At 38.9% G+C, this 27,264-nt stretch overlaps 2 protein-coding genes across 2 annotated transcripts; one reads left to right on the forward strand and one right to left on the reverse strand.

Annotated features, from left to right (window-relative positions):
• The first annotated feature begins 7,853 nt into the window (after window positions 1–7,853).
• Window positions 7,854–13,218, forward strand: LOC111643558 (uncharacterized). The gene is made up of 4 exons (XM_023391627.2): window positions 7,854–7,867; window positions 7,911–8,511; window positions 8,563–9,245; window positions 9,288–13,218. The coding sequence occupies exons 1-4, from the start codon at window positions 7,854–7,856 to the stop codon at window positions 13,216–13,218; spliced, it is 5,229 nt and encodes a 1,742-aa protein (XP_023247395.2).
• Window positions 13,219–22,301: 9,083 nt separating this feature from the next.
• On the reverse strand, window positions 22,302–23,889 carry LOC149374939 (protein lethal(2)essential for life-like). Its single transcript, XM_089591576.1, has 3 exons — window positions 23,568–23,889; window positions 22,706–22,765; window positions 22,302–22,574 (listed from the first exon to the last, which is right to left on the reverse strand). The coding sequence occupies exons 1-3, from the start codon at window positions 23,745–23,747 to the stop codon at window positions 22,329–22,331; spliced, it is 486 nt and encodes a 161-aa protein (XP_089447702.1). The 5' UTR covers window positions 23,748–23,889; the 3' UTR covers window positions 22,302–22,328.
• Window positions 23,890–27,264: the final 3,375 nt, after the last annotated feature.

The following is a 27,264-nucleotide window of genomic DNA, read 5'->3' on the forward strand; positions in this document are numbered from 1 at the left end:
AAGTATTTTAAATATGTTATCTATTTCTTACATTTTGAATTTTAATTTTGTTACAATTTAATGGTAAATTACATCCAGATTTTACAGTAGATCGAGTTTTAACGACTTACTATATGAGATCTAAAAAATAATTTTTGTCCATTCTTTGATGTTAATCAAAAAACAATTAAAGATCTGTATGTATTTTTTTTTTTTTTTTTTTTTCATAAAAATCTTTGTTCCTACACGTCAACATTTATCGAAAAATTACTCTTCATTATATTAAATAACATACTCTCTTATTGAATGCTCTATGTACGTAGAAATATATGTACACGCATAAAAATTTATTTATACACGTACCTTTTCGTACGTTTCATCGCGTTTTATTTTATACACGTAGTACTACTTGGTTATCGAGAAAGGACGTTGGTAAAGATTCAAAATTTATTATTAAGCACTACAATAAATTATTCATGAGAATCAATACAATTCATAATTCAACACGTGGCCACTGCCTTTCCCCAATCCTAACAATCCTAGTAAATTTATACCCGATCAAACAGTCGAACATATGACTTCATACAGTTCACAGGAATCAGAACAAGTCAATAAAAAAAATTATCCTAAAATTTAAATAAAATTGATGAGTATCACAGTTTGAAGACTCATCTATCTTCCGACGAGTTTTTGTAGTACACTTTTACTTACAACATTAAAAATACATCAATCTCTTTCAGTCTTTGTTTTTATTTTTACTGATTAAAAATGGTCTCATCAACGTTTTTAGTTCTCGTTCTTTCAGTTGTTCCGTTAGTTTATAGTTATGATTAAACAAGTGATATAAATATTTATTCGAATTTAATAATAGACGTGAAAGAACTTTACCAAACCAACAGTGTTGTAATCGTATATAATGGTTTCGAAAGTAAGTAAAAATATATTAAATATTAAAATAATATTAAGCATAATTTTTTTTTTTTAATAAACAGGTGCGCAAGTTGCAACGGGAATTATGAGGCAACTTTCAAAAAACCATCACTATTCGATGACAGTTTCAGGATCAGACCTAAAAACACAGTATTCCAGCATTAGGAAGAGTTGAAAGTCAATATTTGTCATTATGCTGAAAACCGAAGTTGATTTTGAAAATTTCATGCATTTTACAACAACAGAGATAATTAATCCTCACGTGTGGTTATTATTGTTCCACACTTCGATGACGGAGTCAATGAGTAATTTCTGCCACAATCCTCAAGATAATCGACTGGGCTTGAACTATCTTGTAGAAATATTAGTGAAATGTGGGGATGATTCCGATATAAAGGAATGGTTTTCCACAGGATTGAAAAGTAACACAATTCAGGAACGCGAATACCTTCAATGGAATCCAATGACTCGTCTCAATGTCAAAGATCAACGAGTTCTGTTTGAAAGGAGAAAAAATTTGACTGATGTCTCGCTAAAAGTGTTGTCTGACAAAGTATGAAAAGTTCTCATTTTAAGTTTTAAATAGTTTTACTCTTTAATGTATTTTTTATAAATTACCCATCAAGACCTTCCCCATCCAAAACAATCGAATTATATCTACAATTACGATTTACCATCAACAGTCGTGGATGAATTGACGTCCGTGATGAATATAACTACAAAGTACCCGCAACTGTCACGAGGTAGTGAAGCCAAGAATAAAAAAACTGCAGCAAGCGAGGAAAATTCTTTTTCTAGTAATACGTCAGGAGTTATGCCTTTTGATGTAATTGCTATGAAGATGATTATGGACCAAGAAGATTCAAAAAATTTCGATTTTACGAATCCCATTAAGTCCCAATCGCACTGTTTGTTTATCAGAATGCCAGACAATTTATACATACCTTGGAGCGCATACTTAAAGGTAAGAAATTATTTTTCTCTGCATTTTAAGTACTGTAAATTTTCTTTATTTCCTAAGTGAACAAGATGCTTACTAGAGAATAAAAAAAAGTCACTCTTATATTGTTTTCTCAAAATTAGTTAATGTTTTAGTAAACACTTTCTGTCCTGTTGAAAAGAATGTTACGGCCAATAAGTATTATTTTAAAGGAAACTTAACTTTTATTGCTACACAGATAATAACAAATATTTACTTATCTTTTCATATCAGTGAAAAATTATTTAATAGAAATGGTAAATATCGACTATTTCACAGTAAAATTTTACTATTTCTACATAAGTGTACTACTAGGAAATAGTAAAATCGACAGATAAACTATACCTGAATTATATTTTTAATACAAAGAAGTATTCACTATTTAAACTAAGTCAAAAATATATAAATTTTAATATGTTTACATCTGGTTATTACAACTTAGTAAGCACTGGATACATTTTTTTATTTCAAACTTTTGTCATTGAATTTTTTGTACGATTACAATAAAACCAATTGCTATTTATGAAACGACAAATAAAGCACAAAATATTGATGATTGCATTGACAATAGTCAAGTTACATTACAGCTTAATGTCCATTAGTAGTTTGGACGTTTACCATACAGACAGAAACGTCGATTTTTCTACCTGCGCAGTAAACATTTAAATGTTAAAAAAAGCCTGGGTTAGAGGATAAGGTCTAATTTTAAACTAAAATCTATTTTCAGTGGTGATAACCAGAAAAATAGAATAGTCAGTCCGTATGTAGGGCACTTATGGCTTCGTCCTATATGACAGTAAGCATGTTCTCCAGGAAATTCTTTACTTTCCCTTCCTATAAAAATGCGAGAGTGCCCAATGTACTATATGTGGCTTAAAAATAAACTACAATAATGACATCTTCAAGGCTGAGATTTTTGTTTGATTTTTTTAATAAAGTAAAAGTTAACGCACTCGTTGCTTAAATTCTTTAATTACGTTAATTATTTTATTTTTACTTTATAACACAGGGACATTTATTTTGAATATAAAAGTATGTATCAAAGAATTTTATAATCATTATCGACGTCACCAACGTCGTCTTCGTCGGTATCATATCTTAATTTTAAATTTATACTCTTATGAACATTAATCTTTTATTTACTTTATTTTTTTTTAATCCCCTTAACTTGTTAGTTTAATTTTTTTTTACATTGGAAGATACAATGACTAAAGCTTTAAAAAGCGTTTTCTTAAATTCTAGATACTGTCAGGAAATTATAACTGCCAATAAATAAAATTACAATAATGCGTACTTTTACGTACGATAACAATGTTAATTTTTCAGAATTGGTGACGGCCAAAAGTTAGTCTGCTTAGTTAATATATAATTGAAAAAGTTAAGGCTTACACCCATACCTTGAGAGACAAAACTCGTCTTTAAATTTTTTCATTTGAATGTACAAATAGTTGATTCGATTAAAAAACTTGGTATTGCATCTCAAAATTATTTCTTAATTAAATAAACCTATTTTATAGAGAAGAACATTAATAAGGACAAGTGTTTTCCATTTTTTTTCGTTTTAAATGTTTAAATTTTCATTAAGAAAAAAGAAGTTAGAAGTACGTTGTAATTGAAAGACTAAACATGACTGAGTCCCTTACAAAAATGATAGTAAAAAAATGTCGTTTAATACTAAAATGTGAAAGGGAGAATGTATAACCAAAGTGTTTGAAAATGAGATTTTTAGCAAAGGTGCATGGATTAAGTTAGCTGTTACTGTAGTTGTTTTAACAATTATATTGTCTTTCATCAACATTAAATATCGAGACAGAACACGTTCAAGATATTCCATTTTGTTGGAAAATTGTACTCAAGTATGGGATGTATTCTGCCAGCAGGGGTTGTCAGGTAAATTTTTAATACTATTAACGACTGATTTTATAAAAATTATGAAACTTACAAACATGAATTTTTTAATTTATAGATGCTTATGCTAACCGTACGACGTTAAAGTTGGTATACTTATTCACGCTATTTTGTGCATTAGTCATCTATGCCGTTTATTGTGGATCTTTAATAAGTTACCTGACAGTTGGACTACCTTCAATGCCATTTAATGATATATCAGAGTTCATAGAAGATAGTAGTTACCAACCCATTGCTGTAAATGGCTCCGCCTCCTACCAATTCATTTTGGTAAAACAAGAGAATGATGAACTGACAATAAATTTAAAGTTTTATTTCATTCATTTTTTCTGTAATTTCCAAGGCATTATCAAAAGATCCCGTTTATAAAAAAATAAATCAAATGATTGAAAATTCAGACAGCTTATTGCCAAATTCTAATGCAGCTCTCGAGCAGGTACATTTTATGAGTTTTGTTTAAGTATACATATTAGACGCGATATTAAGTCATTCTTACTAAAGAAATTTTTTAATGCCCATACAATTTCTTGTTCTATTATTGAGTGGTGATAAAGATTGTGGAAAGCGAATATCATATAAATAGTAGGACATGAAAAAAAAGTAAAAATAATTTTTGAAATATTTTAACTTACATTTCATCCCAAAGATCTACACATCTCCTTTGCCTATTAGGAATTGAAAACTATGGTAACTGTGATAAAGTATATTTATTATTTAATACAGGTCTGCTCCAGAAAAGTAGCTTTATTTTCTGTCTCATCAATGTTGGATTGTATAGACAAGGAGCCACCATGCAAACTAGCAAGCATTCCTCTGGGCAGTACGACGTATGGGTGTTTAAGTTTGCAAAAATATCATCCAATTACAAAATTCTTTAGTCATTAGTAAGTTTCACATAACACTTATGATAATGACAACAAAAATAATCCTAATACTAACAGTCATGAAAACAACACTAAAGATAATACTAATCATGACGATGACTATAATAAATAAAACTTGTATTTGTATACTAACAAACTTTGTTTAGTATTCACAGATTTAAAGAAACTGGCATTATGCAAAGAATACAGACTAACTACAGGACCAAAATTCCTGATGAAAAAAATGCATTTCATTTCATTGGCATACAAGATGTAATTTCTCTGTATGCCATTTTAATTTGTGGATTCGTCATAAGTTTTATTCTACTACTACTTGAAAAACTTCATTATGGATGTTACCACAAAAGTAGTACAAATCTTGTGCGTCAACCACGTGCCTATATTAATCCATGGCGCAGACGCAAAGTACATCACTTCCGAAGCAGCGATTCGAAACCTTTGCAGGTATGAAGCTTCATTTCCTTAACTGTGTGTGATAAAACCTATATAAAAGTGAGACACTATAAAATTTTAGCCATCAAACATCCCTTTGATACTGCGATGATTACCTACTACGAAGGTTCTTTGTAGTATTAAAATGGAAGTAAGGAATCGGTGTATTGAATCGTAACATTAATTTACTAAAACGTTCAAGGCACGACCAATGTATGATAGTGCTTTTTAGTTTTGTCGGGGAAAAAAGTAAAACCACTAATGAACTGTCTATTTTTAGGGTACAGCAAATATTTAATCCAGTATAGGGGTGATATCAATTGGTCTTATAGTGTATGTGTGTACGTCATTAGTTTTTTTAACTAAATAAAATAATCATGATTACAATGGGCTAAAATTTTATTAGTAACTTCGATCTAGATGTCTTAGCTAATGGTCGACATTTTGACAAGTTCCATTTAATAGAAAAGTTTAGACCAAAAATTTTAAGTGCAGCACTCTAAGACAAAAAAGGCAGTTTTTCAGTAATAAATTTTTTAACATACGTTTTACTGTTTGGCTTCCAAAGAAAAAGTTGTAAGACTTGTTGAATTACACATTTTCTGTATTATTATACTTTGCTCCATACTGTAATGATGTTCTATACAGAAAAATATATAAAAAAACAACGAAAAAGTCGTTTTTTGCCTGTTACAGAAATTTCTAATTTCACAACAAAAAACTGTACATCTTTTAAAATGACTGAACAAGCATTTGTTAGTTTACATTTATAGTCAGCGCATTGATACTCATACTAAGCCAGATGTTGTAAGGGTTACGTTATGAATAGGATCAATAGAATTTAGTTATTAAAATAACACTTCTTGCTTCGGCACACTGTAGATTGGTCGTGCCGTACATTCAAGATATAGTCTTATGCATAAATAAAGTCGCTTGTTTAAGTACATACAGTACTTATAAGACCAAAAAATATGTCCAACAGACATTACTATACACTATTATGAGGGTTAACTTAAAATCAAAGTTTTTTTTCGAACTTTTTAGTATGTTACACAGTAGAGATATTTTATTACCGCATTGATTCACTCAAAATAGTGTTGAGAGTTTGAGCTGAAACGGGATATGATTTTCGAAAGTACTTTTTAGTCATTATCATTTTTAAAGGAAAAAATTAGAGTTTTCTTTTTTTCCGTAGCATTGCAAGCTATGGAATAAGCTTCAGAGGTCCAAGCATAAAGAAGATCCAAATACTGATGTTTTCAAACTAACCAAAGTTACAGTAAAGCGTCCCGTTAGCAAAACCAATACAGGTATTTTAGTTAAACCACGTGCGCTTGCCAAATTACGTGGCGTACAAAAAGTACATCATCTCCAAAGTGATCGTCTACAACATTTGAAGGTATGAAGTTACATTCAGATAATTATGTGTATTTTCAGACTAAGACATTAGTGAGACACTTATTGCATTCGCAGCCTACTATCGGGCACCCCTATTTTATACGTTGATAAATAATACTATGAGGTCATACAGTTAAGAAAATAAATTGTACAAAACTTAATTCAAACTGTATGGAATATTTTTTTTTTTATTATTACAAAACTCCCAATTCATAGAGTCCTTATATAATACCTTGATACAATTATTTAGCTTACTATCAGTATGTGTCTACAAAATAAATCTAGATTTTTATTTTTCAATGTGAGGTGCGTAAGGACAAAAATAATCTTTCAAACCTCCATATAATAGTAACGTTACTGTCATTTTTGTATTATTTGTAATTTAATAGCTAATTTACGTTAAATTCGAATTTTCAATAACGTCTTTTAATATCCTATGCCCTTATATACGCCCTAATCAACTTGTGAGTTTTTCGGCCGCGAAGGCGCTGGCTGCGCGGTCGTGTCCTGCCGAGTCCTCCCCCCCGCGCCCCGATCGCTCTCTCCGCCAAGGCGCTCGGTGCTGCGCGCTACCATCAATCGTGCTCGAGCCGACCGCCAAGCAAGACGTGTGAGCCGCCACTCGCTCAACAAGAAGAAGAAGAGAGAAGAGGAGAACAAAGGAGACTCGACGCGACGTTAATGTGTTTATTTGCTGCCTCGCAGCCTGCGTACGTTCCACTATAAATAAAGAGTATTTTTCCACAAAACATTGGTCCTTCGAGTCGGATCCCGTTGAAGCGAGGCGACCGGCGACCAGCGGAGACGCAGCAGGACAGGACGACCAGCTTCTTAACGTAATGTAAGTTAAGTGACAGCTTTTCTTGTGGGTAAAGCCGCCGCGGCCGCGAGAGTGCCCGCGGCCTGGAATGAGTTAATTGGGCCACGGTCGATCCGTGTCGCCATATACGCGTGCCATGTGGGGCATCCGCGTCACCCGTGGTGGTCGGGGTTGCCGTGGGCGGTGAGCGCCCGCGGTCCAGCTCTACAGCCCAGCCGCAATCGAAACTGCGTCGCTGGCGGCGTGCATGAACACGTCGGGACCATGGTCGCCTCGCTCGATCGCGGCGGCGGCCATTGTTGCTACGGTCCACTTGATGACCTTTGTTGTTTGCCTTGGCGGCCATTTTGGTCGCGAGAGACTCGTTCGACCAGGCCAAGGCAGTAACGCCGCGCGCTTGGTTACAGCCAGATCGTCCCTAACCTACAACTTCAATCCCTCTTCCGCTCTTTCTCTACCGCTTTACGTCCGCTCGCCCTCCCCCAACTACTACTCAATTCTGTTTTGCCGACGCCACCAATCGATGGTGGCCCGGAGGCAAAATCCAGAACAAATATACAGCACGTGATCGTGCTTTCAGATCAGACGACGGCTGGACGAGCCTGTACGGCTCCCAGAGCGCCCTCGCAGACGTTGTCACGCAGTTTGCGCTCGACGTGGACCGGATCGAAGCCTGGAGCCTGGGGCTTGTGGACGTGAGGCTAGAGCTTCTCCAGGGCTACTGGCATGATTTCCAGTCGAACCACGTGAGGTTGCTGGACGGCCCGCCGCCGGAGAAGTGGGGCCTCCTGGATCGATTGTATCCGCGAGTGGAGGCCAGCTACATCACCGCAAGGGCGCGCCTCTACGACGCGAGGCTGTCAATGGCGCCCCTCCCGCCGCCCACCGACGGTAATCCTGCTCATTCACCGAGCTCAGGGCCTACTCGTGGCCCTCGCCTGCCCCGGATCAGCATTCCCAACTTCTCCGGCAAGCGAGAGGACTGGGAAAGCTTCCGAGACCTCTTTCGCGCCCTCATCCACGAAGACAGCCATCTCACGAACGTCGAACGGCTCTTCTACTTAAAATCACTCGTCCAGGGGGACGCCAAAACGACGCTCGAGGCCATCCAGATCGCTGACGCGAACTACGAGACCGCTTGGGCCCTGTTGGAGGCACGGTTCGAGCACCGCCGCATTCTCGTACACGACCACATCACGGCGCTTCGCAACATTAAACCGTTGTGAGAGGAGTCGGCTCGAGGTTTGCAGGGTCTGTTGGACACGTTGGGCCGCCATCGAGATCAGCTGCGCACTCTGGGCCGTCCGGTGGCGGAGTGGGACGACTGGTTCGTTTCCTGTGCACTGACGGGGATGGACTCCTCGACGCGGCGCGCATGGGAGGACGAGCTTGAGCGACTCGAGGTCGCAAATTCGGACGCCGGGCGCACCCTGGAAACCTTCGACACCCTGGCCGGCTTCCTGCGTCGGCGATGCCGGGCTCTGAGCTCCGTGGAGGCCTCCCATCCTGCACGCCAGTCCGCCGTGCCCGGTGCGCGTCCGGCGGTCCCTGCCTCAGCCGGCCGTACCTATCGTACTCTTGCGACAGGTGGCACGGTGTCGGCCTGCCCGGCTTGCCAGGGGTCTCACTACCTGGGCCACTGCGCACAGTTTCACGGCCTTGAGCCGCGCGCTCAGAGAGATCTGGTTTACCAGGCGAGACTGTGCTTCAACTGTCTTCGGTCCGGCCATGCTGTAAAGGCTTGTCCCTCACGCTCGGTCTGTCAGCACTGCCGCGAGCCACACCATAGTTCTCTGCATGACAGCAGCCGGCGCCGCGGGTCAGAGCCCGCTGTTGAACCCACGCCACCGAAGCTTCCGAAAGCGGATCCAGCGGCCGTGTCCACTGCCGGTCCGCCATCCGATAAGGCGTCACGGTCCTGACTGGCAGTGTTGCCGACCGCGCTTGTCCGCCTGAGCGGGCCTCTTGGCCGGACTGTGACGGTCCGGGCCCTCCTGGATTCGTGCTCCGAGGTCACCATTGCTTCCGCCAGCCTCGCTCGTCAACTCAACGCTCCGATAGAACTCGCCGAGTTCAACATTTCGGGCGTCGGCGGCGACCCGGGCGTCCGCTCGAGGGCTCGTGCTCGACTTTGGCTTCACCTCAGGGAGAGCGAGCCGCCGACCACGCTGATGGCTCTCTGCCTCCCGTGGCTCGGGATTGTTTCCCCACGCGCGCCCCTGCACCCCGCTGTCGCTCGGCGCTGGCTCGACCTCGAGCCGCTGGCGGATTCCAAATTCGACACGCCACACGTGATCGACCTCCTCCTCGGTGTGGACGTCTACCATCGCTTACTGGAGCCTGGCCAGATTCAGCGTGACGACCTCGTAGCTCAGGCCACTGTCTTTGGTTGGGTCTTTATTGGGCAGGCCGCCGGCCTAGAGATGCCGCACGCCTCACCGAACGTCTGTCTGACATCTCAGGCCGACTCGCCTCCTCCTTGGCATCTTGAGCTGGCATCCCTGCTCCAGCGCTTCTGGGAACTCGAGGACGTTCCACAGGCCCACCGGCAGGCCCCCGGCGACGTCGAATGTGAGCGCAGCTTCGCTGACCATGGCCGGGATGAGGACGGGCGCTACGTCGTGCGCTTGCCTCTAAAGCAAGGGGGCTTGCAGCTCCTCGGTGATAGTTGTCAGAGCGCCCTGGCCTCGTTGACTGCGCTGCAGCGCCGGCTACAGAGAGCCCCCGAGATGGCCGTCGAATACACCAAGTTTATGGCCGATTATCTCGCTTTGGGTCACATGAGGCCTCTCACTAGCGCTCAGTTGGCCGGGTCGTCCCACCTCGCTCATTACATCCAGCATCATGGCATATGGCAACATAGCGACCAGGGCCGAAAGCTGCGCGTTGTCTTTAACGCTTCACATCCAACTTCGAGCGGCTGCAGTCTAAACGATGTCCTCCACGCCGGGCCCCGACTTCAAACGGCCTTACCTCACGTGTTACTGCGCTGGCGCCGACATCGTATCGCCTTCTGCAGCGACGTTCAAATGATGTTCCGCCAGATCTGGATCGATGACCGAGACGTCGACTTGCAGCGGATCGTTTGGAGCGCGGACCCTCGAGAGCCGCCCACGCACTACCAGTTGCTCACTGTCACATACGGCGCGTCGTGCTCTCCGTATCTTTCCCTACGCACCATCCAGCAGCTGTGCGAGGACGAGGGCTCCCGTTGGCCCGATGCGGTGCCCGTTGTTATGCGCGACCGCTACGTCGATGACATTCTCTCTGGAGCCAATAGTCTCGACACTGCGCGACACCTCCGTGACCAGTTGATCGGCCTCATGCAAGCTGGCGGTTTTCCGCTCCGGAAGTGGATCGCGAGCACACCAGAGCTACTCGAGGATCTTCCGCCCGATGTTCGCTTGCGCCCCGCCTGGGATCAGCTCGGCGCTGAGGGCCTTGTTAGCGAGCTGGGCGTTGGTTGGGATCCCCCGGTCGATCGCCTTCGCCTGACTCCGGTCGTCGTGCAACGCCAGACTACGAAGAGGACCATGCTCGCGGCGCTTGCAAGCGTCTTCGACCCATGTGGTTGGCTTGCGCCAATCACTTTGAACGCGAAATTGCTGCTGCAGGATCTTTGGCGGGCTCACCTCGACTGGGACGAAACAGTACCATCGTCCATGGTCCGGCGGTGGATGGACTTTGTGGCTGAGCTCCAAGTCATCTCCGGCTTCTCTCTTCCCCGATGGATCGGTGTCTCGCCAGCGTCCGACCTTCTTCTGCACGTGTTCGCTGACGCCAGCCGGCGGGCGATGGCCGCCGTAGTGTACTCGCGGTTGGAGCGCCCGGGCGAGCCGGCTTCCTGCTACATCCTTTTGGCTCGCTCCAAGCTTGCCCCCATTCGCTCACTCAGGCCAGTCTCCGAGCCTGTCGCACGGATGACGATTCCTCGCCTTGAGCTCAGAGCCGCTCTACTCGGTGCAAAGCTGCTCCGATCAACCGCGGATGAGCTGGATGTCCCTGATGATCGCTGCCACGCCTGGAGCGACTCTCAGATTGTTCTGCAGTGGCTCCGTTCCTCCCAGCCGACTAATAATGTGCTCGTCGACAACTACGTGGCCCAGCTTCAAGAAATATTCTCTCCGAGCATCTGGCGGCACGTCCCGACGGCGTCAAATCCGGCGGATCTGGCCACTCGGAGCGCCGACATGTCAGGTCTCCGCCATCAGCCTTTGTGGTGGCACGGGCCCTCCTGGCTGGTTCGTGACATCGGGTTATGGCCCCCGGAGCCCGTATCCCGACCAGCGCTGGCTCTCATCAGTTGCTGCACCGTTCAACCGTCCAGCTTCGACCTGCTTAAGCAATTATCCAGTCTCCACGTCCTAACGCAATTGCTCGTTCGTGTGCGGCGGTGGATTCGGCGCCGTCTCCATCGCGAGCCCACTCTCCCCGTGCTCTCGCCACCAACGCCGACCGAGCTCCACGCCGCTTTCCTGGCTTGTGTTCGTCTGAGTCAAGCTCCAGCATTCGAGGCGGAGGTTATTCGACTGCAAAGGGGTGAGCAGTTACCAAAAACAAGCCCGCTCACGGCCCTCTCTCCATTCTTGGATGCCGATGGGATCTTGCGCGTCGGCGGGTGGCTCGCACATTCGTCGCTGACCTATGAGGAGAAGCATCCGCCAATTGTCCCCGGTTCCTCTCCTCTGGCTCGACTCATCATCGCCCGGGCGCACTCCAGAGCCCTCCACGGTGGCTTCCGGCTTACTAGCGCATATGTGCATCGGCAGGCATGGATTATCGGTGGCAGGACACGAATTAAGGCCCACCTGCGCCGTTGCATCGTCTGCGCCCGGCTGCAAGCGCGGGCATCCACCCAGCTTATGGCCCCTCTACCAGCCTCCCGGGTCACTCCTTGTCGAGCCTTCGGTCGCACTGGGGTTGATTACGCGGGCCCTTTCCACGTGCTCGCTTCGCGCGGACGAGGCGTCCGGACCACCAAAGGATATATTGCGGTCTTTGTGTGCTTGACGACGAAGGCGTTGCACCTCGAGCTCGTTGGCGATCTCTCAACGGCCTCTTTTCTCGGCGCTCTCACCCGTTTCTCCGGTCGCCGTGGACGCCCGGCCGAGCTGTGGAGTGATAACGCCACTTGCTTCCGACGGGCCGACCTCGAGCTGCGCGAAGCTCTTCAGGACGCGGAGATTGACTGGGCGCTTGTTGCTGGAACGCTCGCCGATCAAGGTGTTTCGTGGCAGTTCATCCCGCCTGGGGCGCCTCATTTTGGTGGTCTTTGGGAGTCGGGTGTCAAGTCGGTCAAGGGCCACCTCCGACGCGTCATGGGCTCTCGGCACCTGACCTACGAGGAGTTTTCGACTGTTCTCATTGGCATCGAGATGGTCTTGAACAGTAGACCGCTCACTCCTCTCTCCAACGACTTGGGAGACCTTGATGTCCTCACTCCGGGCCATTTCCTTATCGGCGCCCCTCTTGATGCCGTCATCCAGGCTGGGCCCCCATCGAAAAGGCTGGACACTCTCGCTCATTGGGACCTCGTCAGGGCGATTCGAGCTCAGTTTTGGTCTCGCTGGAGTCGAGAGTACCTGAACACACTCCAGCAGCGACCGAAGTGGCGTACCCCTCGCCGGAACTTGGCCGTGGGTGACACCGTGGTTCTTCTCGACTCAACTCTACTTCGGACGGATGGGCGCTGGCCTCTTGGCCGCATCACCCGCGTTCATCCAGGACCCGATGGTCTCGTCCGTGCGGCCACTCTGAAAACAGCCACCGGGGAAATCCTGCGGCCCGTCGCCAAGCTTGCATTGCTTCCGGTCCCAGATCTCGCTGAGACGCCGCCGACGGCGACTGTTTCATCTGATGCCCAGACTCCTTCGGCGGGCGGCGTTTGATTGTCGCTCCGGGAGCCAGGCGGGCGGTATGTGAGTTTTTCGGCCGCGAAGGCGCTGGCTGCGCGGTCGTGTCCTGCCGAGTCCTCCCCCCCGCGCCCCGATCGCTCTCTCCGCCAAGGCGCTCGGTGCTGCGCGCTACCATCAATCGTGCTCGAGCCGACCGCCAAGCAAGACGTGTGAGCCGCCACTCGCTCAACAAGAAGAAGAAGAGAGAAGAGGAGAACAAAGGAGACTCGACGCGACGTTAATGTGTTTATTTGCTGCCTCGCAGCCTGTGTACGTTCCACTATAAATAAAGAGTATTTTTCCACAAAACACAACTGACCAAGGATGTATTTGTTAGTGCTCCTACTGAGATGATTTTTTCATCCTATCTTTTTAGAAAGATAAATAAGGAATCACGCAGTGCTTGATCGAATCTATCGGATATAAGTGTTTAACCATCAAAGTGCATATTCAATATTTTCTTTTTGATAAGTTTTTGATACCAAGCATTTTTGACATAGCATCGTTTGGTTAAAAAATATTTTCGGGAGAACCATTTAGTAGATAAAGTGTTTAGACGTTTGTTGATTCACAAATATGAAAGCGATAATGTTATCAGAGTTTCTGTTATATTAAACTCTTTCATTAAACCTTAACATTTTTAAAATTGTTTTTTTATTTTTGAGTACGACTTATTTAAGGTGTCATTGTAACATAAATTTTCTCATTACATCACGTGTTACTTTTTGACTGACAATTAATATACAGCCTGTATACAGTTTTATAATATACTTCGAAACGTTGTTACTTGTAGATAAAAAATGATCATTATATTTTCAGGTGTTACAGTTATTGCAATCAATAGAGAATCAAAGTTCGAATGAGAGTATTCCCAAACCAACAAAAGTGGCTTTACAGGCTCCGTTTCCATATGTAGAATAATATATTTAATCTGTATAACTATTGAGTTAAGACATTTTTCAAGTACTTAAATAATATATAATTATTCGTTAATATTATGGAGTACAAAAAAGCTTATGTATAATGCTGTGTATTTGAATGAAAAAAATCTACTGGGTATATATGCACGTAAATAAATTACTAGAAATGAGAGTTATTTTGTTTTTTTTATTGCGAATGTCTCACATCTGTCACATACAGCTGATTAGTTCTAAAGTAAATTACTTGAATTGTATGAGTGTCATGGTAAAAGTATGTTAGTACTACTTACTGTAATCGTTCATGTATTACAATCAATTTAAAAGTACAGAAATGTATGTTATGAGCGACTTTAACAAACTATAGCAAAATTTATTCAACTTATTTATGGTTTATTTTATGTAAAGTATCTTCTTCATGAGTTAATTAATTTGCGTTGAAAAATGAATATTCTTTACGATAAACAATAAGAGCTTAGAAAGCACAGGGGATTCAGCTCCTGTTTGGCAAACAATATCCGAATCAAGTGCCACGCAATAAGATAATTTATGCAATAAGAAAGAAGGGTCTTATACGGTTTATTTAAACTTTGAAGTATCTCTTCTAACTATTATCAACTTAGGTAATTACATTTGTGACTCAAGACAAGATCCAGATGTCCACATTAAAATTAAGTTCCAGTCAGCGAAACTGGACCAGATTCTCTAGGCCACGTAATGAGTATCGTTACTACGCTGTAGGTACATCACTCATGCTGGTCTGGCCATGAAATCAACCAGTCGAAAAGCACACCGTGAGGTTAAGCAGTCAAAAATCTTGCCATGCTATAGTCACCACAATTGCCAGAGACAATGAGACGTACATAACTTCTTTGAATTAGTCTGCATCATTTCGTGGCAGGAAGTGGGAATGATTAATACATCTACTCCAACTTCCTTGACATATATTGACGTTATTTTTGGGATACTAGTCCCAGCATTCGCTCGTTTACTTTATCAGTGCAATTAAAAAAAAGCAGTATTATAGTTCGACCAATGTTTAAGCTTGACGGCCCTTGATATTATAATAGTGTTGAAAAAAGAAACGTATAGAGATGCAAAAAACGCTGCTGCCAAATATTTCAGTAAGCGACCCTTGAGTAAATGTATAAACAAAATTGTTGAAGCTTTATCGTCCCCTTCGAGGTCTACTTTTTATGGATAGCTAAGTTAGGAAATAATAAAATAGAAAGTGATTATTAAATTGCACCGAACGATGTATGGATAAAATTATCAACGCATAAAAAAAGATGGAGAGAAAGACGAGCACTTACGTCACTATCTTCTACCTTCTCTTTTTACACGGGTAATATGTTTGTTTATGGTGTTTAGGTTCATGTGAAGCGCGAACTTGAAGAAAAAAAGAAAAGAGGAGGAAATTGAAAAAAAAGATATTTAAAGTGCAGCCTCGATGTAACACTACTCTGACAATTGTTTTTTTTTTTTTCAATTTTTCGATTTTATTTGTGTTTCATACCATTATGAGTGCAATAGTTCAGAAGATCAGTAAGTTTTCCACAAAGTAACTTACTGAAATAAAAATATATGTGAGTCAGTGTGTGTCTGTAAATATATATTTGTGTATGGCATCTGCATATCTTTTTTTTTTATCTAACGTAAGGACGATACTTAATGAATCCTTTGTCTCATTCTAAACGAGTAACGCTTCTTTACAACTTCACCTTAAAAAAAGTGTATATAAAGACGATTTTTTTTTTTCTTATTGAATTGACTTCTAGTAATCCAGATGTTTTAAGTTGATTTTTTCAATATTTTAAGTCATTTATTATTTATTTCGGTATTGTTACGTAGGATAAAGAAGCTGGTAAGGAGGTGCGTCACGAAAAGAACTTATCTCGTTGGTCAATTATTTATAAGCTTCTTAGAGGCAGAGGCATGTGTGTTTCGCGCGGTGTTTTCAACTTATCGTTCGGTCTCTTGCCTAAAAGACGCTCGAGTGCCCCGATTCGTGTCTCGCAGGGCATTATATAAGCTCGTTTCCCCTATTGGTGTCCTTTACTAGCGTAGGCTTGTAGTTACTAGGGTGAGTCAGTATGATATGCCCAGCATATCGTACGTAACAGTATATTAAAGGTAAGCAAAAATATATGATCGGAAAATTTTCTACAAATTGTCAAACTAAAAAAAAATGTTTGTTGATGTATATATGTGTAAACGCTTTAAAAGAGGAATTAGAGTTCTCCTAATACAAAAAGAGGGTAGAGGAAAAATAGGTAACTTTGCTACGAAAAAATTACCCAGCCTCTTTACGAGCAGTATTACGTATTGAAAAAACAGTGTTTAAACATAAATAACCATCTCTTAGGATTTGGTATTAGAAAATGAGTAAACAAAAATAAAATTATTAATCTTTAAAAGCTTAAAAATAATTAAATTATAAATCACTTATAGGTAAAAGTATATGGTCTCCAGTAATTTTTTCTTTGAATTCCGCTCAGCTTTCAATAAGGGAGTTCTTCATTTCTCAGTCTATTTGTTATTTAATGTGTCGATAACGTGCGTTCTACAAGTAACAGTGAGACCTCGTGTGACAAGTGGCCGAAGGTGCTGAGAACGAGTGCCAGTTGAGCGCACGAGTGCGTAGCACGAGGGTGATCGCAGGGCACGAGTTACAGGCATCGGCAACGAGTGCGAGTCAATCACACGAGTACGGGGAATCGTCCGCACAAGTTAGGTAAAACATTTTTCGTAATATATGTGAGTAATATTGATATAAATAGTAGAATAAGTAATTTAAATAATGATTTTAAAGATTATGCACTTTGCATTATTCATCCGTATGAGTTGGATACAATTTATATTAATATAATAAATTTATAAATTATTAAAAAATGGTTGAATACAAAGTAAAAAATAATTAACTTACAAGATACGTTGTGCGGAGTCCAGGGGCGGCAGCCTCTGGTGGGGGACCAGAGGGCGAAGCCCTAGGTTTTGCCCCCCCGACTACAAAATAAATGAAATAATGGTTTTTCAAACGAAAAATCATTTTTACTTTACAAAAACTATATAAATAAACTTTATTTCATTACAATTTTACAATTTTATTTATATTTACTTTTTCGTTAACTTTTTAGAAATTTTTGCAAAAAAATTCTCAGGAGTGTGGAAAATGATTTTTCCGCCCTCGGGTGGTTTTGGGGGGCTGGTATTTCCTCGGGCAAAAAGCAGTTTTCCGATACTCGTTCGAAAAGTCTTCTTTACGAACCTTGTTACGGACCTCGCCTTCGGCTTGGGCCGCAAACCTCTCGGTTCGCAAACAAAGACTTTTCAAACTCGTAGGAAAACTACTATTTCATACATTGGAAAATGTTTTCCGCACACTGGAAAATAAAAAGTCCTTGGCGCACACCGGAAAATAGTTTTGCGCACACTGCAAAATTAAAAATCTTTGCCACACACCAGAAAATAGTTTTCCACACATTTTTTCTATGATCAGTGTGGGAAATTTAATGTGTTACAGTAAAAATAGTAAGAAAAAAACCCATTTTCCGCACACTATTACGAAAAGTTATTTTACAAATGATTTTGAAAAAGCAATAAAAGCTGCTATACAGAATAGTTCAAATTTTTTTATATTTGATTACATTACAACGACTGCATTATTAACTGGTTAAAAAAATAATATTTATTATACACTTCTCAAAATACAAAGTCACTTGAGCCGTTCACAATAATAAAACGATTGTAAATAGATTAATTTTTGATCTTGGGAAAGGGAATCTTCCTGTCATGGGCTGGTGGTGGAAGGATATCTGAGAATTCTCCTGTGGACTCCTGCTTTTCCTCAGGATCTCTTATCAAAATCCTCTATCTGCGTAATTCACCGCAATATAAACGAATAGCAACGATGCCATATTATTTTATCCCACGCTTTTGTAATATCTTATCTGTAATTTAATATGCATTGCTTCATTAGCATTAAATTACAGATATAAACAGAAATGTGGGCATTTGTGTGTCACAGCATATTAACTACTGTAACTTATTCAGTAATATAAAATTTTTTTTATCATTGTTGTGAGCAGTACCTCCTATTGGGTGTATATTTTATGTTCACACATGTTTTCCAAGTTATTGTGCTGCACTAAAAATAGTGAGGAAAAAACCCTTTTTCCGCACACTATTACGAAATAGTAGTTTTTCTACGAGTTTGAAAAGTCTTTGTTTGCGAACCGAAAGGTTTGCAGCCCGAGCCAAAGGTGAGATCCGTAACGAGGTTCGTAAAGGAGACTTTTCGAACGAGTATATCGGAAAACTGCTTTTTTGTCCGAGGAAGTACCAGCCTCCCAAAACCAACTGAGGTCGGAAAAGTTATTTTACAAATGATTTTGAAAAAGCAACAAAATCTGCTATACAGAATAGTTCAAATTTTTTTGATTATCTTACTACACTGCATTATTAACTGGTTGAAACAATAATGTTCATTATACACTTATCAAAATGCAAAGTCACTTAAGCCGTTTACTATAATAAACTGGTTATACATAGATTAATTTTTGATTGTGGGATAAAGCATCTTCCTGTAATGGGTTGTTGGTGGAACGATATCTGAGAATTCTTCTGCGGACTCCAGCTCCCCCTCAGAATCTCTGATGAAAATCCTCTATCTGCGTAAATCACCGCAACATAAACGAATAGCAACGATGCCGGATTATTCTATCTCACGCATTTGTAATATCTTATCTGTAATTTGATCTGCATTGCTATATGAGCATTAAATTACAGATATACATGGGAATGTGAGCATTTGTGTGTAATAGAATAATTATTATTTTAATTTATTCATCAATATAAAATTTTTTTTTTCGTCGTCGTGAGCAGTATCTTCTATTGGGTGTTTGTGTGATTTTCACACATGTTTTCCAAGTGATAACTAAATATCGTACTTTTTTTTGTTTCGTAAGAAACGCTTGTAAAAAGATAGTTTAAATTATCATATACAGTTTTTAATGGATTATCATATTTAAGTCTCATTTCTTATACAAAAGCTGCTATTTTTTTTGTAATTACTTATTTCTATTAAATCATTCTTTGTTCATTCTACATTGGGTAATAATAAATATTTAGAGAATTATACTTTATACTTGTTTTGTACATAGAACTTGATACATTTTTGTTTAAGAAAGAGCACTAGTGTTTTAACTTAATAGCAAAAGTGTGACTACCAGAGCTACAACCGTTTTATGCGATAAAATATGGACCACGATATTTGTAACTAAGAAAACCCGAAATAAACGAAGCCTTGTATAATATTTCGGCGTTTTACGGGAGACAAAAATTTTTTACAATACCCACAAGTATCTAGCAATTCTCACTCTAATTTTTGATGTTGACGCAAATCAACCGTGGATTGTAACAGCTGCTTCTGTGCAACTCCTTCATACTCTTTAGTAATGCGTACCTCTTCATGTTAAAGACACATAGTCACACCCAACGGATTTTCTACGACTATGCTGCTCGAGGCACATGTCGTATTACACGTTATATCTTTTTACACCAAAAAATTATAGCCTTATTAGTATGACATTATTGGCGTTTTCTTTATTTCCCATCGTCAGGACAGTGCAGGTATCCCCTCCAACTGACCAACCCTGGCTTACTCATCTTCGGCATAATTCTATACGTGTACAAAACAAACTGGCTTCCACGTCATTATAGTCAGAGAATACAAGCGAGAAGGAAGACAAGTATTATAGGATAAGAGACCGGCATGAGCAGCTGTATTTATTATATATACAACACTTTACCCTCGTGCTTTTCCCATTGCACACTAGGTGTAACTAAATGCGAGCCATATACCTGATGATTTTTTCTCGTTCTTTATCAATGAATATTGTATACTGGTGTAAGCGGTTCCAAGATATACGAATGTCATTATTGAGTCTCTGGAGGAAAAAATATATCGTTCCTTATTTTCTCCAGTTTCTACTTGGATTTTATCACTTCCAAAATTGTAAACTTAGAAGCTAAATAACATTTAAAACTGAAGTTAGGAGATAAGTTTTTATCTTGCTATGGCCTACTCGTTACAGCTACCACAAATACTTCCTTCCTGCATTTTTATTCATAAAGCATACAGTGACACTGAAAATTTTCATCAACGTTTGATGAGAATGTCCATTGCAAGAAACACTCTGTTCAGCTATTTTGTCAAGCCCAGTCGTAAATGACTTTATTCACGAATCTTACACACCAAATACGTGTATATTACAAGAGCTTTGATGAAGAAAATAAAAAAAAAATAAAAAAAATACTCATGGTAAATTTTTTAAATTGCAAGAAGTTTTAAATATGGTGGTTAAACTACTAACATCAATAGCGAGTACGGCCGATGACCACGTAGTTTGATCTTAGAGTTTACTTGTTATTTTATATTAATTACAAAGAATTCATGTATTTACTGAAATTCTTGTGTATAAAAATGAAGTAATTTTTTGTTTTAGTTAAACCATGTGCGTACGCCAAATAATGACGTACATTAAAATTTCCAAGTTATTTAAATAATTTACGATTGCAACTTTCTTTGAAAAAATCATTTTTTTTTTTATTTCAGTACACGACATTTATTGGCCGATGAAAGAAATTTAATTCGCGAAATATAACTCCTATTTCTTTTAAATTTCAATTTTTCAATGCAGTATTGTAGGTGACTATCACCTAACGTTTGAAATCTAGCCACCAAAAAATCTAAAAATACCTCTACATTATTTGTATATCTATATATAAAGGCTCTGCCTAAAAATGCGTGGGGCAGTCAATCACTATCGGGAGGTCAACAACTGTACCCTTCACCCCTAATTTCTCAGAAACCTAATGTTTTAAGAGTACTAATGTTTTTTTGAAAAAGTTGTAACAGCAATAATGATGACAAGAATAGTAATAACAACAACATCGATAATAATTATCATCGTAGTAATAATTATTTAAATAATAATAATAAATAGTAATAATATTAATAATCTTCCTCTCAGGTATGCAAGACCTTGACGGAGATCCCGCTGCTGGCAGCTTAGATCGTGTGAGGAAGCTTTGACATATAATAGGTTTACTCACAAACTGTTCTCTGGGGTTAGCCACGTGCATAGTTCCTTGGTGACGAGGTGGTTTTGGAGCAGTTGTCAAGCCAGACAATGAGGCCTGAGTAATAGCAGATAACTGCATCTGATGGGGCTGTACATTTCCTTTAGAAATACATGAAGGTGAGCAGCGACTTCAGGCCAGTCTGAGCAAGAGGCGACCTTATTGGCAACAGGAAGGCCATTGCGCTGAAATACACCCTTTTCCGTTTTTTAATTGGACAAGAAAAACACTATCCTTTATCGGGTGGCACGACACATACAGAATCATAAAAACCAAATATGAAGAAGACTAATCTATGGAGATTTGCCATGCAAGGGGCATCGAAACCTACCGATGGATTTACCAGAAGGACGGCAGGCGTCGGCATCATGTGACCGCACAGAGGTAGTGGTAGACAAGGCCACTCTTTGTCATGTTACATCCTTGTACCATAAAATACATCTTAGAATCGTGTGAAATTAATCAAATAATCCGAGCATGTTACCTTACTTGGAATTTAATGGTACACTTTCAATAAATAAGTTTAGACTACCTCTTCTGTTGACTCGATATTTTTTGCCTCAGAATATAATGTACGCATATTATTCTATTAAAGTGTAACAGAAAGAATTGTATGAATCTGTTACTTTATAATGGTCGTCGCATTTTTTTTTTTTTTTTTTGTGTAAAATATTATAATTAGTGAATTTTCTTACGGATGTATATTGCCTTTTTTAGAAAAAGCTTCTTGTGTCCCACATTCAAAACATGTAATAAGCAATTTCGTGCAATTATGTGACATGGAAAACATTGTATGAAAATTTAATCGGAAAAAAATAAGTTGGTATGCTCTTTGAGAGGATTTAATAATACACATAAAAAAATTTTACTACTTTACAAAGTGTTTTGATTGCATGAAAATTGTGTATACAGACGACATAAAATGCATATAAGTCTTAACAGCACAAAAAGTAAAAATGCTCTAATGAGCTTTTATTATTCATTTCAAACTTGAAGAGTTTAAAATTACAAAACACTTTTAAAACATTATTCTCCTTACTGAAGTTAGTTTTCTTCAGTTAGTTCATTGTTGGACGGGTTGTTGGTAGTATAGTTTGTATCAACGAATGGCTCATTCTTACAAGGAATATACACAGTTAATGTACCATCCAAGCTTAAGGTTATCTTAGCACCATTAAAGTCGTAGGTTTCAGAGACGGGAAATGTCTTCAACAAATTTTTATAGACATTACCGTGCTCATCTTGCACTTCGTCGTGAATGGCCTCAACTACCATTAATCCGTCTTCCACCTATAATCAAAACAAAATTTATTAAGCGTTTGCTTTGCTTTTGATATTATGTCATTTTCATTATTAATATTTTTTTCTCACATCTATCATCTAAATAAGGTGCATGACGAATCAAAGAAAAATATACTTACGAACACCTTAATTTCTTTCAGAGCAAATCCTGTGCAGTCTACCGTTTTATAAAAATCTTCCTACAAAAACCCTCGTTGATTAAATTAGAAAAATACAGTTATAATAAAGGTGGCTCATCACATTTTTTAAAGTCTAGCCTTTGCACCCACATTTAAATTTATGGTACAATAACACTCATTGAATGTACAGTGTAAATTTCAGGGTATGTTGCCAACATTTACGTACCATAGCATGTACCCATGTGTGCGTGTGCCCCAACTAGCCTGGGCACAAAAAGGTAGAGAAAAGACGACATACGAAAGGAGACGAATTAACGGAAAAAAGGGGAGATTAGCTAGAGACGCGAGAGCGAAAGAACCAGGTCCGCAAGACTAGAATATACGTGCAACTTCCCTCAAATACAAAGACTCCTAATAAAGTATAAGTTAATCATAAGTCGCGCTTTTACTTATTCCCTCGACGAGAAATCCACGTAACACGACCAAAATCAAATAAAAAACACATTCAATATCTGAAATTTTTGCATCGGTCTATGAAGCATTTTAACTTTTTTACCGAATGTTAAAGCTTTTTGAGGCTAAAAGTCAAGCCACATGCTACTAAAACTGGGAGCAGATTGTTAAGATATTCCTCTTTCTCATGAAATCGCGAAAGTCCAAGGTCGCTGAGCGGAAAAAAATACATGACGTGTTGAAAATCCGAAACCGGAGGCTAACCTCAGCACATAAAAATGCGGATTTGTATCTATGGGTATGCATATCGAGCCTGCTACTCAATGTTTTTATGTGTGATAGTCTAATGTCATACAAACAGATGGTATAAGAATGATGAGCCACCTTAAGTATGGAAATGGTCTTTTACCTCGTGTACTTTATCGTTCGAGGAACTGTTGTCATCGTAGCTCTGATGGATCGTTAATATAAGCCTTTTATCATTGCAGGTTGCACGAAAAATGGACAGTAAAGCCGAACCATCAGTCTCCCTGCTTCGAAAAAATGAGTATACTTCTTCTTCAGTATACTGCTTTCCTACATAATCCATGATAATTTAGAACAAGAATCTGAATACAAACAATCGTTTAAAATTCTGCCCCTTTAACAAAGTCGACACCGATGATTAAAGAATATCAAACTGATTTCTGGTAAATTTATAGGCGCTTTGTGTGCTACTTGTATAGCTGGAGGTGCAACAATCACTGCTTGTACTAATACTAAACGCTGTCGTCACCTGCTGCAGTTGGACTACTTGAGTGTTATCGACTAGCGCTGCGTGTACTGTTGTAAAAGAGAATTGGTGGGGATGTTTCTTAGAAAAGCTACGCCATCATAGCTTTAGTAGAGCTTCTTTTCTACCAAATGGAGCTGCTCTCTCACCTTTTTCACTTTGGCATATGCGAGCAGTCGCTCTTAAATGTCAAGGGACAGCTCTCCTGACGTAGTAATAAAAATTGCTTTTATTGTGGTAGTCCTATTGCTTAGGCCAGTGGCCCAGCGCTCCCGACAGTTTTTTGACGTAATACTTACTTGTAAAGTGTACTTTTTTAAGTCTATATAATAAAATTGTTGTCATAACCCTACGCGTATGAAATAAATTTTTAGATGCAAATGTTAAATTACCATACATACATCTAAATTTTACAAGTTGCGTGTATTGCTAACATATAAACGCTTCCCGCATACCGTGATTAAACGTTGAATCTTTTGAAACAGTTTATAATTAATCAGTATTATTCAGTGTGGTAAAATGTCGTTTATAAAAAACTGAGTTTTTGTCACAGGGAATCAAACCTTTATCTCCTATAGTAATGTTGTTTCTGTAATTGTCATGCTCATCATTAAGCCAACACCGCTCCTCTGTTGTAAAAATGTTCGAGGGTAACTATAGGATTGTGCTTCCTCTTTAGCACAGCTTCTTATTATTTAAATCATATCTGCTAATCTAAGCCAATTTTATATTTTAGCTTATGCAATGATTAATTGTAACGGACTCAAAAAAACATTATGCTTGATTGATGTTGTTCAAAACGTACATCCTAGTAAATCACGTGCCTAATCCAAAAAGTAACCTAAACTCATTGCTTGTATATAGATAATTCCTAGTCAAGCCGAAAGCAAGTTTACTTTATAACTAAAGTAATTTGCTAATTTTTTTAATACACACGCTTGCAATTTTGTGTTTGCGGCAAAAAATTCAGTTTATTACACTGAAGCGTAGACAATTATGATAGTAGTAAAGATAGTAATTAATACGAAAATTATTACTTCTTTCAATATCATATTAGGGGTTACAATGAAACTTTAATAAATTGTAGAAAGAAAATAATAAATATGTGAAGTCAAAACCATACATAATATTATGTGGTTGTATGAGTTTACATGAAGCTTACCAGGATACTTACAGTTCAGCGTAGTCATAACCCTTTCCAATTGAAGGCGCTAAAAATTACGTGCAAGAGAACCAGTATTAGAGTCCCCGCCGCGCTTACGTTGCTCATAAGTTCTGGAAGACTTTTTATAAAGTTTTTTTTAATTTCCCCACGAAGTTCAAAATCGATCTTTTTTTTTTTTTTTTTTTTTTCCAAGTTATGCTTCTGTAGGCGCGTTGCACTGCGGAGAAAACCAACGAGTTTACTACAGTTTCTTATTGTCATTGATCGCAGTAAATAAAGAACAGTAAACTAAAATTATTTAAATTATATTTCGTTTTGTATAAGTTTTTAAAGTACAAATGTACTAAGATTTTTTCTTGGTTGAATTATTTTATTTAAAACAATATAATTTGAATATAATCCAAATATAGTATTAAGAATAAAATATTCAATATCTGAAATATAAGTTAGTTCAAAAGACTTTCTTTAAATTAATAAACTTAGAGTGTACTGGATATTTTATTTCATTAAGGAAATGTTAAAGTGTTTCATTCAATTTTTTATTTCAATAAAGTTATTAAATGACTAATAATGTTTTGTTACAATTTTACTAAAATTGTTAAGAAAATGTCAAATTACTCTAAAACTAGTCGTAGCGATTACTCTCCTCTGTTATCATACCTTCAGAATTATAGCTGTAACCATTTTATATCTATCATACGTATGTACCATTTAAATGATACTATGATTCTCTACTTTGCTGCAGCTGTTTTTTTGCTTTTGCTATAAATGCAGAAAGGTAGTTCATTAAAAAATATACAACTTTGATTTCCCTGACAAACTGTCGTAAGAATTCTTGTATTATAAGTTGCCGGTTCTGTTACTATATAAATTATAAATACTTTAAGAATCTTTAATTTTTGGCCCAATACTTAGAGATTGTTGAAGTAACAAAGTTGTTGGAAAAAAACTATCGAATATTGAATGCTCAAATGTTCCAAGCTTTCCTAAATCCAACGTTAGTTGCCATCCCATGCTTTTGAGAAATTGTTTTTGCTGACAGTAGTACTGACCAGTTGTCTTGAAGACTCAGTTTAAAGAGGCACTGCTATAGTTGATTCAGTATAATTGTATAGGCTGTACAATTGAATTATTTTAAAAATTAGTGATGAGTCTTAATTGAAAGCAAAAATATGATGATACATGCTTGCATACTCAAAATCGTGCGTAGTTGACTTCAACTTTCGACATTGATATTGGCGTGTAACATTTTTAAAATGTCGAAAAAATCTTTTTAAAACTTTATATGGTTTCCAAAAAAAAAAGCTTTGTAAAGTGTACGTCATTTGGAAAAATCTGAATTCAAATTTTGGGTTTTGCAAAAATCAATTTTGTAAGTAGCAGCCTGTTACAATTTTACCGTGAATGTTACGCACCTTAAGGAGGTGTCTAAACTACTGCAGAGTAGATTTAAAACATCATACAAGATTTATTATTTTTTAATACAATATTGGTAACAATAATTTATGGATGCCTATTCTCCAATTTTAAATGGTTCCAATTAACACAACAAAGGACTAAAAGTATTTTTTTCCATCACAATAAGTACATAATGTTTTAAATACATAAAACATATTTTTACAACTAAATCACAACTTTCTTTCATGTTCAAATTAGTATATTTTAACTTTTTCTTGCATTTCAAAATTTTTTGTGCAATGTTAGTAACTAAAAATTTTAAATTAATTTTCCTTTTCGACAACACCTCTAAAGTTAAAAACAAAATTAAGATGATATATTTAAATTATGTATTTATTCTCATTCCTTTCTTTAATAACAATACTTAACGAAATATTCTTTGCATTTGTTAGATAATAAGGAAATTATATGTACACACACATTTCTTGACTTTATAATCAGTCAAAAAAATTATTTTCTTTAAATACGTTCATAAAAAAAATTATACACTGGAACTTCTTTTAGATAACAAATAGATAAAAACTTTTCTTACTGAATATATCGTTAAAAAGTTCTATCAGCAAACTATAAGTTTCGACGACTTGAATCTCTGAATGCTCTGTTTCTGGAATGTCATGTCCTTATGTCATTGATTACTCTCTGCGTGAAGTGCTAAATGCAATTTGATTTCTCTGTCACTTGTCGTAAAGCAAAATCTACAAGCTGATCAAA

The sequence above is a fragment of the Copidosoma floridanum genome, unplaced genomic scaffold (genome assembly GCF_036245765.1).
Source record: "Copidosoma floridanum isolate Cflo_tuat_1 unplaced genomic scaffold, Cflo_Japanese_pri ptg000013l, whole genome shotgun sequence".
Lineage (NCBI taxonomy): Eukaryota > Metazoa > Arthropoda > Insecta > Hymenoptera > Encyrtidae > Copidosoma > Copidosoma floridanum.

What these genes read in the sequence shown, in the direction of transcription:
- LOC111643558 (XM_023391627.2), top strand. An exon ending in TCGAGCACCGCCGCATTCTC is followed by an intron (nt 8,512 to 8,562) that starts GTACACGACCAC and finishes TTGTGAGAGGAG; the next exon opens with TCGGCTCGAGGTTTGCAGGG. An exon ending in CCATCCGATAAGGCGTCACG is followed by an intron (nt 9,246 to 9,287) that starts GTCCTGACTGGC and finishes TGTCCGCCTGAG; the next exon opens with CGGGCCTCTTGGCCGGACTG.
- LOC149374939 (XM_089591576.1), bottom strand. Translation starts at nt 23,747, where the DNA reads ATGGATTATGTAGGAAAGCAGTATACTGAAGAAGAAGTATACTCATTT. An exon ending in CGAACGATAAAGTACACGAG is followed by an intron (nt 22,766 to 23,567) that starts GTAAAAGACCAT and finishes GGGTTTTTGTAG; the next exon opens with GAAGATTTTTATAAAACGGT. An exon ending in TGAAAGAAATTAAGGTGTTC is followed by an intron (nt 22,575 to 22,705) that starts GTAAGTATATTT and finishes TTTTGATTATAG; the next exon opens with GTGGAAGACGGATTAATGGT.